Here is a 13,669-nt window from a genome sequence, read left to right as displayed (position 1 = left end):
TGAGTCATCATAACCCCTGCAATTTCTTTAGAGCTGGTGTAGTTAATCTAGAAATAGCTTCCAATTGGATATTCACAGGGAATACCCATTCAACCTCTTCTAATTTAAATTTCTATCCACAAGAGGAAATCATGGACTCCTTTCTCACTGCCGCAGCTGCAGCACTTCACAGTTCTCTCAGTAATTATAACAGTTTCCCTGCCAAAGTGTGTTATTATCAGTATGTGAGGCATGTTTCGCTCCCATCAATTCTTCCTATGTGTCGGTTTCTGTCATGCTGTGAATTGTAATAGACCCTGGCTCTCCCATTTGGCGTGAAATGTAGCCAGAAAAACTGGCAGCGTGACATTCAAATCACTCAGACACAAAATTAAAGGAAGATCACGCAGAATGTGAGAATTTTTTTTATTTATAACAACATTTAAAAAGTTCAATCTGGGAGGGAGGGGGTGGGGTGGGCAAGCAGGTAAGAAATATTCAGATCAAGATCATTCGCTGCTCTTGGCTTGAAGGGTGGGGGGATTTAAAAGCAAATCCGTCATCTGGCGCACATTGTTCTCGCTTTCGGCAGATTTGCATGCACCCATTGCTGACAGAGTGGTACTAAAACAGGCATGTCTTCAGTTCACACGCAGCCCACAGACCACTGACCGTCCAACCACAGCGGCCAACGTTTCCTGTAAGATCTGCAGCACATAGCAGGAACAAGTCGCCATGGTGCTTTTCACAGCCTTTTTATTTTTTCCTGAGCAGACAACTGTGCGGCTCATTCTCATGGGCAATCGCTGCCAAGAACAGGTTGCTGATTATGCCTCGTGTTCAGCATCGGAGACGGTGTGGATTCAGTGAAAACTGGTTTAACTGTGCTCGTGGGCATTTTTTTGACAGTCCGGTAGCACCGATGTCAATGAACAGCTGCCAGGGTGTAAAGGGGGGGGGCATGCATTAGCAGACGTTTGAACCTACACAATGAATGGACACCAGCTAAACACTAAGATGACAAAGAGTTAGACTGGGATGAGTTGTTCTGTAAAAAAAAACAAAAGCATTGTGAATTGTAATCTCACAGCGGCGCAGGGTAAACTAACGTGACATAGCTGACTATGATCGACACAGATCATTATTCTATTCATGGAAATCTCTTCAAACAATAACACTGACAAACGGAAACATGCAAGAGGTGTGAGGGACTGTAGGTGAGCATCAGAAAACAAAGCCCCACCAAAATGATTTTACTGTGCAAAAGTATTTGTCTTAGAAATTGAGTCAGAGAGGTGAAAAAAATCGCCTCTGTGGACATGGAATTAAATCCCTTTTCTGATTTGAGTTAGCTTTATTGTCTGGAAGCAGGAAACTGACTTTCGTGTTTTATTTTTGTAGCACATTCATTGTCATCTCTGATTCTACCCTCATCTTCAGATTACCTCAAATCTCTCAACCGTGCATGTGAAATTTTTCTTTTGAGCGTAAGCTATATCTAAGCGGTCTCTGTAGCAGGGTGTTGACTCGCTGTCATACAAACTGTATCTGTTAAGTGTGTTGCTGGTCTAATTCTTATTATTTAAAGTGATATGTTGGCCAAGAAATGTTAAAAAAAAAAAAAAAGTTTGCTGCCCACCATACAAAAGGCATAAAAGGAATCAAGGCTAGCTTCAGCATCCATGATATAGACAGACATAAACACAGTGACAAGTTGGCCAGCTATTTATATAAAGCAATTAATATAGAAATATCAATGGCACATGTATCAATTATTCTTTTTTAAAATCACCCAGTTAAGCCTATAGTGTTTAGTAAATTAGTTCTATGTTACTTTACAGCTTCAACATTCCACGGAATGTAGCACTATATCCACAAAAGATCACCCAGTTCATCATCAACGCCATGTAAAAACTAAGACTTGCAGGTCTGCTGGTGGGTCAGCCCAGGCACTCAAAGGCACCACGACTTTGGTGGTAGATGGGCCAGAGTTAGGTGTCACCACCTACACAGACTCAAACTTTACAGTAACTGTTATCAGTGCAGACAACACACCATATCTACTTTTGAAAAAAAAAAAGAAAAGAAAAAAGAAAGAAGTGGAAAAAATGGTTTGTGTCAAGAGTGACTTGTTATTTTACACCTGACACACGTACATGCAGTGCTGTGCTGCTACTTGACCATCAGCATGCATAATCGCAGGTTTGTAGCATAATGCAAACCTGCTGCTATCTCAATGCCATCATTTCACTGAAAAAGAAAAAAAACAGCAGCTTTTACTCTTTAAAAAGTGATACTCAAGTTGCTGCCATGTGATAGTATAAATTACTGGATTATTTGCCAGTGCTAAATAGGGATCTTAGAATATTCTTTAATAGTACAAACTTAGTCATAGTCAATAGCGTAGATGCAGTTAACATGCAGGCATTACAAATAGTGTTGTGCAGCACAAGACAATCACTGTGAATTTTCCCCAAAAAATATTTTGGCACATGAACTTTCACCCTCTGGAGGTTCATAGTCTTGCAAAAATATCTCTACAAATTAAGTGCCGATTGCTGTTTATGCTTATTTCAGCTCTCTTCCTTCTGAATGCAACAAGTGCAGCTGAAGTAGATCATATATGCACGTTTAACAGTTGGGCTGATGCTATTGCATGATTTTCTAAATGTAACAACTGGAGTAAAACAGTGACACCCAGTGTTAGTTTTCTGCAATGTTATCGATTTCCCCACAATTCATGATCAATCTTTGGTCAACCCTGTAGTTCTCACTGGTACAGCATGTACAGTGTGTGTGCGCAGAAGAATATTCTGGTGTAAGAAATACATAAAGCACTCAAAAGAGCAAAAACCTGACTCTGACCAACTGGATTGTGTGATAAAAATCACAAGCTTTTAGCTAGCAGCCAGGTGATCTGGCTTTCAGTTGTGACTCGAGCACAGTCCATAGAAACGATACAGGATAGTTACAAACCCAACCCTGAAACTCAAAATGTGTTGTGTGCGCATTTGTTTGATTTCACTTCTTTTTTAAATGTGCTGTGCATAATATTGGTGTCAGTTAGCCGTGGTCTCAGTACCACTGTGCTGGAGGGTTTAGCTCTGAGAGAAGTACTCAAGGACAAGGCGGAGGTGTCCCAGGCGATCTTTGAGAGAGTTCAGGGACAGGACGGTGGTCTGATAGGCGGGGTCCAGCTGGAGGACAGACAGCAGCCACCAGCACCATCCTGGACCATTAGGCGAAGCCTAAAAGAGAAAGTTTAGCCTCTGTAATCATGAAAATACATTAAGTGCCAAACCAGTCCAATAACCCTGTGATGGTAATGAAAACTTAAATTCTCTCAACCAACCAACAATCGTCAATCCAATAATTGAGGATGGGCGATACATTTGCGCCTGTGCAGACTTTTTGACAGGCGCAGCAATGTAATCAGGCACAGACGGATTTGCGCGTCTACAACTCAGAAGTCCAAACATGAACGAACTAATTTCCCCAAAAAATTAGGGCTGTCGGCGTTAATGCGGTCATCACAATTAACTCATTTGGAGCGCAGAATGAACAAACTTTGGACAAACTGCCCGAAATCCAGACATTTCAGGGATTTTGAGTCAGTCTGTGCTCCAGATGGGTTAATTGTTAATCATGTTAGTCGTGATGACGGCGCGTTAACGCTGACAGCCCATTTGGGACGAAAAAGGGTAAACCTAAGGATGTAACCAAAGCGGTGTGTGACTTGTGCAGACGTATAGTACGAGCAAAGTACTCAAACACGACTTGTACGTGTCCGCCATCCGGCTGAGTATGCTAGGCTAGGCTATCACCAGCTTCTGCAGCTCCATCAACAAGCATTTGGGCGCACTCTGAGGAGGGTGCATTTGCTCGCAGATGAAACAAGGTGCTGTTAAAACAACGCTATTACTTTTTTTTTCTGTTGACTTTTCTATTAGCTGCATCATTATTAGCAAACGTACCCACTGGCAAATAAATGAATAAATCGCCCTTGTAAAAACGATCGATATATTCGTCCAATCGCCCAAACCTAAGTGTAACTGAATAATACTCTGGATAATTCTCTGTTCCACTACCACAAAATCATTTAAAGAGACTGAAAGATAAAAGAAAAGCCATTCTTTAAAGAAACACTACTCAAAACCAACATCTGAATATAAAATTTGGACGTAGCTGCAATTACATAATCTCACTGGTCAATGACGTGCTGAGGCAAAACCTCAGTGTTTTTGCTATTGCTATTATAACTTAAACATTACTATTACATACTAATACGACGCATGAAAACATTGATCAGAATACTTAAGAAAAAAAATTAATCTTTTAGATTTTTTTTGCACTCATGATAACACTGGTCACTATTTGACATTTAAAAGGGTAAAAGCAGTGGCTACTGAGCAGAGTGAGGGAAATGAGTTTTACAAAGGTTATCAGAGCAAACGTCACACTTAAAGCACAAACCTGAATGTTGTCCTCCTTATCCGGCATAGCACCATACTGTCTGTTGATCTGTTCGCGGATGCGGCTGCCGAGTCGCTGGTACCAGTCCTGGGCCTGCTGGTACACGCTGTCGTGCAGACGCTGCAGAAGCTCCAACTCACTGCCATCAACCTAAGAGGACGCAACGATATTAACAATCACAAAGAGAGAGACAGAGAGAGAAATGCTGCTGTTTGTAATCTCAGAAACCCTCACCTTGATGTCCTCTAGGTACTCTATATCAGCGGTGTGGTAACCATCCCTTTGGCCTCTTTTCAGTACCTTGAATCTGCTCCCACCAATTGTTTCCACATAAGAACGTCCATCAGGCAAGAGCTCCAGATCGAGAATCTCCAGCATACAGCCATAGTCTGCGAATCTGACGCACAAGAGATAAAAAGCAGTCTTTAGGTTCAACATATTAAAATACATCTTAATGCAATAATTAGAAAATTATGCAGGAAGAATATGAGGGGGTTGGAGTAAAGCTTATTTTGCGATAGTAATGAATATAAACTAGTTTTGTTCTGTGCGTTTTCAAGGCATTATTAGCTTGAAGGAACACAAGAACGTAACTGGAAACCATGTCAACCTGTGACACAAAGATGAGGATAACTTAAAAATGATTAAGGTCATCAAAGTCCCACCATGACTGCTGTCTCCCTACAAGAACATGGTATACCCAGCACAGACTGTATATATACACATATCAGATGGATGAGATTAGTTAGATTAGATTAGTTTCTGGACCACATTTTAGAGCCTCAACATTAGTGTCTATGGTCTCTGGATACTGACTTGCTTTTTGGGGCCAAGAGTCCAGTGGCCACTCAAGGAACTACAGTTTTTTTTTTTTCCAGTCTGTGCTGGCTTTATTTTTCAGCCCTGGAGGTTGTAGTGTGATCTTTAAAGGCACGCTATTCAGAAGCAGATGAAAATGCACAGCAGATCTCATGGCAAACCTGTGACCATGTTGTTATTTTCCCATCCCCTCAGGGTCACAGATCAGTGATTTAAACTTTGCCCCTGCGCTGTCTACTTGCGGTGCCCTGCTGACATTCCCATCAGGTTCCACCTAGCCTGTTGTGAGCTTCACAGTCGGGAAAATGTCAAACCCAAAATCTCTCTACACACACAGACAGCCTAGAGAAAGTTATTTTAAATTTCTATACACATGCAATCATATAGGCCACTGTTCTCATCCCAACATCATCATCATAATTTGATGTACAGTATGCTACGTGTGGAAATAGGTAGAAGATTCTGTTGCATACCCTCTGCCATGCTCGTAGCTGCACATGCCAAACTTCTTGGTGCCGGTTTCCATGCAGCGGCGCATCATCAGCCGATAGCGAGGCTCAAACACATGCAGTGGACAGGGCACTCCAGGGTAGGCCACGGTGCAGATAAATATAGGGATGTCCTTAGTGAGACTAGAAGAAAGAGAAAAGACCACAACTGTAAGGACAACGGGCTATTTTGTGACAAAACAATCTATTAAAGTCGCGACAATAATTAGGTGTAGACTGTGTCGGTGAAGCGCCTACTTTGACAGTTCAGCCATCTCAGCATCGTGGACCTGTTTCCTCTCAGCCAACTGGGGGGCAAAAAGTCGGGTCATGATGTCCTGGAGCAGAACTGTGGGGTTGTACTTCCTGTTTCTGAAGTACTGGAAATGAGAAGAAAGAAAAGATACTACAGTACTGCAAAAAATAAACAAAAAAAAAACCCTGCAACCATTAAACAAAATTATACTTTGCACTGTTGTGCTCCATCATTAATGTGAGTGTCAGGGTGCTCATAGATATACATTTGTCTGTGACTGATTTGTCTGTGTTTGATTACGGATACTCCAGTGGCAGTAGTCCAGCAATGGAAGCATGAAATGCAGTGGTGCAAGTATGCATATAATATGCAAATACGCAAATTAGCAGCACAAGTAATTTCTACTGAAGCCACCCTTAAAATATTGATTTTTTTTTTTTAAATATAGTACATTTTTAAAGTCTTGTCTCAGCTGTATATACAGCTACTGTCGAAAAATATAACTGTGCTGATATAACTGTGTGATTACTTCATTTTGGCTATTTTACATGTCCTATAGGTATCATCCCATCATCCCATTCACTAAAATCAACTTGAATCCGTGCTGGATGTCTTCAGTTTCAGTGTTATTCCTCTGTAGTCCCGCATATAGCGACTGATATGAGTGTTGTTCAAAAATTCCCTGAAGTTTTTCATCTTGGGCTAACAGACCAGCTGCGCCATATCCTCTAAGTGTCTTATTCTTATGGTCTGTTAGTATTTTTTATGCTAAAACGTTCCTTTTTTTCTTCAGCCACAGTTAGCTTTATTAGGTTAAAATATATTCAGCAAAGCTGCTATTTATTTCAGCCCACTTTTAAAGCATGATCACCCCTGTGGAAAAACTTTGGAAAGTGTGCCTTTTCTTCCTTCCTCTTCAGATACTATTGTTTCAGTGTCTTCAGCCAGACCTTCTCTTTCCTTTGTTTGAATGGTACAGATTTAAATGTGTTTCCTTATAAACAGTGAAATGGGGATAAAAGAGTGTGATAGCATGTTGTATGTTGCAGATTGCAGGTAGCAAGCCAGAGCCCACTGGTTTAAAATGATTCAGATTGACTGACACACAGACAGTATTAAGAATTAAATTGGCCAACATAAATCCAACATTGATTTTGAGTGTGCTTAGTAACATTTCTATTAGAAAATGAGGCCCAGTATCTTTGCACACATTGTCACAAAAGTAGAGCATTGAAAAGATTCATGTCAGAGTGCCTGAGCTAAATCTGGCGCCTGAAGACCGCAATGTGGTAGCATTAACAAAGCTTATATAATAAAAAAAGTACTTTTTTATTTAAAGTGGAGCTGTTTGGCCTTCTTCCCATTGGGTTTAAATGCACTCAGTCTAGTTACCTCTTGCAGCGGCTGTTTGCAGAGTGGACAGCGGAGGTTGTGGTCTAGGCTCCTCTCGATGCAGTTTTTGCAGAATGTGTGCCCACAAGGAGTTGTGACTGGCTCAAAAAATAACCTTTAGAGGACAGACATAACACATTAGGCTGTTTATGCTATGTATGATTTAGCTGTTAAATCTGGTGAGTGCTGGCATGTGTGCTAAACACTAACCAGACAAAGCAAGGAAAGCGAGACCAGCCAGATATATGACCCCGTTACAAACAGCGGTGCATTATTGATTGCAGCGAGCAGTCCAACACACTCACCTAATGCAGAGAGGGCACTCAAAGTCTGACACGGTGAGAATAACCATGCCGTTCTCTCTCTCGTGATAACTTTCACCTAAGACTGAAAGAGAAAAGACACAAAAACAGATTCCCTTGAAACGTTTGCAGTGAGTTTGACCTTTTCGGAAAACAAGTCCCGATCATCGTGTAGTTTCAAACCATCTGCTGGGTGGCGGGGGTGGAGAAAGCTGTTTGCAGTTGCAAAAGACAAAAATGACTCCTACTGGGTACGCCGATGTTAAAGATGAGAGTCAAATCATAATGAATGCGAGCACCGATATATTGACTTACACTTGCCGTGCAAGTCTTCTTTCCTCGTCATCATCTCTTCATCCTCATCAGCAGCGGGGAGGAAGGAAACCGCTTGGCAGAGGCTGAGGCAGCATTCAGTACCCGTGTCATGCTTCACCTTGGAGAAAGCAGATATTAGGTTTTATCTGTTAAGATTTATTTTTAAGTGCATAAGCTTCCCCACACTCACCTCATGGGAGGACCTTAAAACAGAGGAAATTCCAGGACTACGGCCATCTATTTGCAAATTCTGACACGCCTCATGTTTGTTTTTTTCCTGTTTTTCTTAATCTTTAAAACTCATTTTCTAACTACATATGAAATGTTTACCTGATGTGTATCTCTCCTCCCTTTTCCTTCTCCCTTATCTCCATGAGGATGTTTGAAGCCTTCAGCATGAACCGGCCCCTGCGAGCTGCCGAGGGTTGTGATGGGACAGGGCTCTTTTAGGTACTCGGACACTGCCTGCAAAATGCAGGGCATCTCCTCTGGCACTTCCACTCCCTCTGCCTCCAGGATCTGCCATTGTAAGAATAAAATCAATATAAAAAGAAAATGTGCCATGATACCTCACTGTCATCACAGTGAAGTTAGGTTTTAGTGCAAGAAGACTGAACTAAGTGAAGAAATGCAAATAAAGCTAAAATGGGGGTGTGAACATTAATTTTAAGTATTAATTTTAATATTTTATGGTAGGTACACTAGAATAAAGGGGTAAAAAGGCTTTTTTTCAAAGAAATAATAACTCTTTAAGTAAATTTAAGTACTTCACCTGCACCATAATACAGCCCGTACAAGTGCCATATTCCTTACATTTCACAAAGTTTCTATGAAATGATGCCCAGCTTAACATGTATTTACAATATAATTATTTCTTTTTTTCTTGTAAAAAAATGACTACAAACTTATTCTATCGTGCATAACTTTAAGTATTTGTAGGTAAATACAACCATATTGTAATTTCAAATAAAAAATATTAAAGTTCCATTTAATTACAAGGGAATTATGCCTGTAATCATGGGTTATATTATACAGTGATATCATGTATATTTATATTTATTTATTTATTTATCTATTCATTCATTCAGTTGTTTGATTTAAACACACACACACACAGAGAGAAACAAACTAAATCTAAACTGATTTGGAAGTTCAAACTTTAAAATTAGCTCTCTAATAACTGATTGCATCTGTTATTAGAGGTATGTTTGCCTTCTGAACATATGACCCATGGTGTGACCTATAATTAAAAAAAAAAATCATACATTCACACATATCAAAAATTCAGGTCAGATCCTAAAACATCTCTTAAGATCACCTGTTCTTTAAATGATTTGCGCAACTCTGCGCAGAATGCTATTGCAGGTGCTGCTTTAACCTTCTATGACTCCAGCCTTTCATTTAGCAGTGTCTATGTCTGTGCTACATCCTGTTATACATAAGGAATCGCATGTGCTCTTCAACTTGAATTACATTACATTTCTCACTGATGAGTTCTTGGGAGGTTTAACAGACCTTCTTAATCTGGCTCTTTGCGGGAACAAAATCAGCTTGAAGTTTTAGGCAACGGTGGAAGTGGATGAGGGCTTCTTTCTGCTGACCCATTTCCAACAGTACATTCCCTTTATGAAAGGAGCCCTGCACAAACAGAATGATGCAATCAGCACATTGGTGTCTGTTTAAGCAAAGACCTCCAGAGCATTTAAACAAAAACTCTACATGAAGTATGTTGCAAAATTACAGATTTTTTTTTCTGCACTAGAGGCAGAGTCAGTCAAACTGTAAAATGATGGTGTTATGGAACATTTCCTGTAAAATAACATCTCTGGATATTCAGTTCAATTCAGTTTTAACTATATAAATATAACTATCACAATGACAAGGTGCTTTCTATTGTAAGGTAACGACCCTAATATTAGAAAGAAACGCCAGCAATAAGACAAGCACCAGCTTAGGCCTATTACAGGGTCAGCTGATCCAGCCCTAACTATATGCTTTATCAAAAAGGAAAGTTCTATGCCTAATGTGAAAAGCAGAGACCATGTATGTCTCTCAAATCCAAACTGGGAGCTGGTTCTACAGAAGATGGGTCTAAAAGCTGAAGGCTCTGCCTCCCAGTAATCCTAGGAAGTACAAGAAAGCCAGCAGTCTGAGAGCAAAGAGCTCTAATGGGTTGATATGGTACTAGGAGGTCGTTAAGATAAGATGGGACCTAATTATTCAACGTTTTGTAAGTGAGGAGAAGGATTTAATTAATTATATTTAATTATGAATTAACATTGATGCAATGAAAAGAACCTAATATGGGAGAAATATGCTCTCTTTCTAGTCCCCGTCAGTACTCAGAATTTTGAATCAACTGAAAACTTTTCAGGGAATTTTTAGAACAACCTGATACTAATAATGAATAGTGCAGCCTAGAAGTAATAAATGCATGAACTAGTTTTTCAGCAGAGGTGAGATAGGATGTTTCTAATTTTAGAGATATCGTGCAAATGAATGAAGACAGTCCTTGTTTAGTATGTGTGCTGAAGGACATATCCTGGTCATAAACAATTCCAAGGTTCCTCATGGTGCTACTAAAGGCCAAAGGTGATGCCACCCAGAGTAAGCATCTTGTTAGAAACCATGTTCCTAGGATTTCTAGGGCCGAGTACAATAACCTCCGCTTTGTCTAAATTTAGATATAAAAACAGAAACAATGCAATAATGGACTCTGTACAGTATGTTTTTCTGCATTAGCAGTGAGTCACCCACTGGCATGGAGTGATTAAATGACATTATGACATAAGTAGCTGTTTGCATAACATTGTGAATGACATAACATCAATAAAAGCAGGGGAATTGCTTCAAATGTATCAGGTCGACATGGTAAGGCAAATTATGAAATGAGGTAACACCTTCTTCCTGCAGTTACGGTTGTGCCGTAGCATGCATGTTACAAAACCAAGCCGACAGTGGGAGGGTGTGCAGGTTCAGATTCGGCTTTCCCACACCAGAGTGCAGTGAAATGCTATAAATGTGGCACTGTTAATGTTCCCTACAACAGATCAGCTTTTGTTGTCCGGACAAAAGAACCACACAGACAGCAAAGGCACACTGCGTCTGGCTGGCTCCGCTCCGTTCTCACCTCCGTCCAGCTGGGGCGAAGGCAGCAGAGGTAGTCGATGTCCGTCAGAGCGTCGGAGAAACGCCTCAGGCCCAAGTTCGCTTCGGCCCTGAACACCTTCAAACTCTGGTCGTCTGGGACTAGAGGAAGTGAGAAAAGGTGAGATAGGTGAGGGATGATGGTGTGTGGAGCTTTTGAGGAGAAGTGGCCAAAATTAAAACAATCCAAACATTCAAATGAGGAAACACGCATCAGGTAGTAACAGGCCCACATAACAAGTAATTCTGCTTTCTGGAGCATGGAGGAAATCGATCCAAGAACTTATGATGCGCCGTCTTAAGGAAATAATTGCTTTTGGCACCACTACTGACCATATAAAACAAAAAATGCAATTAAATGCCACTCCTCAATCACTGACATAACACACACATGGGCACGCTATATAAAGATAATTAATATTTGATCGAGCCCCTCCACCCCCCTGGCGCCGACAGCATCTGCACCTTCTGCTTCACATATGTGCACAGTCATCTCCTATTCCAGTCCATTCAAGACTTTCTAGCTTCAGCTGACACACTAGTGTGCATTCTAGGTTCCTGGTGACATTGTTACCTAAAGCTGCTTGACTAGTCATTACAAAAGAACCTGCAAGGTTATGCACATAAGCATTTGCAAACACAAAGTCAGTTCTTGGTAATGATCCTCTGAAACAACAAGTGAAAGTGAACAGGTGCCATGAGAAATCATCAAAAGAAAAGACAAAGAAGAAGAAGGGGAAAAAACTAGTTCACAAATCTGCAGGGAGCTCGTTACACAAGAGCCCGCAATGCTGGAGCAAGGTAGGTAGAAGTATTTAACTGGATTGGCAGAGGAGGCGAACATGAAGGTTAATTCAACTGATTCCCCATAGCACTAACACTCTCATGATCCCCTGGGCGCCTGCTGACTTGATCGACACATCTAAGGCAGGAGCAGACCCTTTTACTTCCTTGTGGCTGCATGAACCAAAAAAGAAAATAAAAAGAAAAAAAATCAACCGCACATGCAAAAGACGCCGAAGGTAAGCAGTTGCACAGATAACAGCTTGCAAGGCTGCAGTTGTTTAGTTTTTAAAATATTACAAAACATCTTTAAATTCCCCTCCTCCTGCAGAGGTGCATAAAAGAAGCACACACACCGACCGAGTCTGTGCCAGATACGTTTATCCAATCGACATCTCACCTTATGTCATAATGCTTAACTGCGTAATACAGCTGAATGAGACAGATGTTTCTTCCACTGCATCTTGCTTATTCAGCACAAATCACAAATTACTTTGTTGTTTCAATCAAATGGTTTAATATGTTTGATCATTTTGCATTCTCTATTAACCTTCTTAATAACCCGGGTACTTGGCTTTTAGGGGGGCTGCATCCATCACTGGACACCAGCAAAGAGTATGTGCAGTGCGTAAAAGTGGAAGAAAAGGAGGAAAAAAGTAATTTGATTCCACGGAAAATAATAATAGTATTTATAAATCAAACAAACACTTAAAAAGAAAGAAAGAAAACACACACGCACACTTATGTGTGCCTGCACTTGTCAAGACCTCTCACGTGTGTCACTTACCTAAGTTCAGCCCCTCGTTCGCTAAGCGTAACGCTTCCGCGAACTCGGTGGCTTTGAGTTTCTCCTGAATTTGGCACTTCATCCCCTTCTCTTCGGGCCAGCACTTTTCCACGACGCCGATGAGCAAGACGTTGTTCCTCGTGTTTTTCACCTCCTTTTGTTTTAGCCTCTCTTTGCACAGCGGACATTTGGAAGGCAGGTAGCCCCCGACGCACCTCCGGCAGAACGTGTGGCCGCACGACACGGTCACCGGCTCGCACATCAGACAGAGGCAAAGGGGGCACTCCAGCATTTCCATTGTATTTTATTTTTTTTTTACTGGTTATGTCACTAGTACAGTGTCCCACGGGAAGAACTGTCGCTTTGTTCGTCAAAGCACTGCAGATAGACGGTTTGGCGGTATTGTTACTGCAAGGACCCTTTAAATTACATGCTGGCAGCTGGCGATGCACTAATAATAGTGTCACACATCTGCCTAAAGCACACCGCTTTCCGTCCGGCTGCAAAACTGAGTCCTCATACGCTCACCTGGCAAATTTTCTTTTCGTGTTCAAAACATTCAGTGACATTGTTCGTTTTCAGCCCTAACTTAGTCTTTGTATTGGGACAAATGCCATGTTCCCTTTTCAAAAAAGACTCTCGGCTCCCAGTCCAATGCGCCGGTTTCCTCGACGCTCCAAAAATCCAAACACGCCGCACGATCGAGGTCGGTAAATCCGCACATTAATGTTATTTCTCTTTAGTAATCCGAGTCCGCTATTAACCCCTGTAGCCTACTTCTCCGCGGCCACGAAGCTAGGTGACTGTGTAACACCATTGCGTTACATAAATAAAGGTCACGTGACGCAGCAGCGAGCAACCCGATTGGGTGAAGTGAATGGCTTTCCACCCTGTTGTGAAACCCAACGATGCCGAGTTTCATAACATA

The 13,669-nt window shown here is 41.2% G+C and overlaps 1 protein-coding gene across 1 annotated transcript; it reads right to left on the bottom strand.

Moving 5' to 3' along the window:
- Positions 1-1,313: 1,313 nt before the first annotated feature.
- lonrf4 (LON peptidase N-terminal domain and ring finger 4) lies at positions 1,314-13,570 on the bottom strand. Its single transcript, XM_085289712.1, has 12 exons — positions 12,742-13,570; positions 11,155-11,273; positions 9,540-9,662; positions 8,355-8,543; positions 8,025-8,142; positions 7,713-7,794; positions 7,408-7,522; positions 6,018-6,139; positions 5,745-5,903; positions 4,687-4,849; positions 4,453-4,602; positions 1,314-3,227 (listed from the first exon to the last, which is right to left on the bottom strand). Exons 1-12 carry the CDS (start codon positions 13,037-13,039, stop codon positions 3,078-3,080), a joined length of 1,788 nt encoding a protein of 595 aa, XP_085145838.1. The 5' UTR covers positions 13,040-13,570; the 3' UTR covers positions 1,314-3,077.
- Positions 13,571-13,669: the final 99 nt, after the last annotated feature.

This window comes from Mchenga conophoros, linkage group LG2 (genome assembly GCF_057382185.1).
Source record: "Mchenga conophoros isolate Kocher_MC1m ecotype Shallow Benthic linkage group LG2, M_conophoros_male_GT1.1, whole genome shotgun sequence".
NCBI classification, from domain to species: Eukaryota; Metazoa; Chordata; class Actinopteri; order Cichliformes; family Cichlidae; genus Mchenga; species Mchenga conophoros.
The sequence above is the reverse complement of the archived record's forward strand: the minus strand, read 5'-3'. Positions and strand labels throughout refer to the sequence as shown.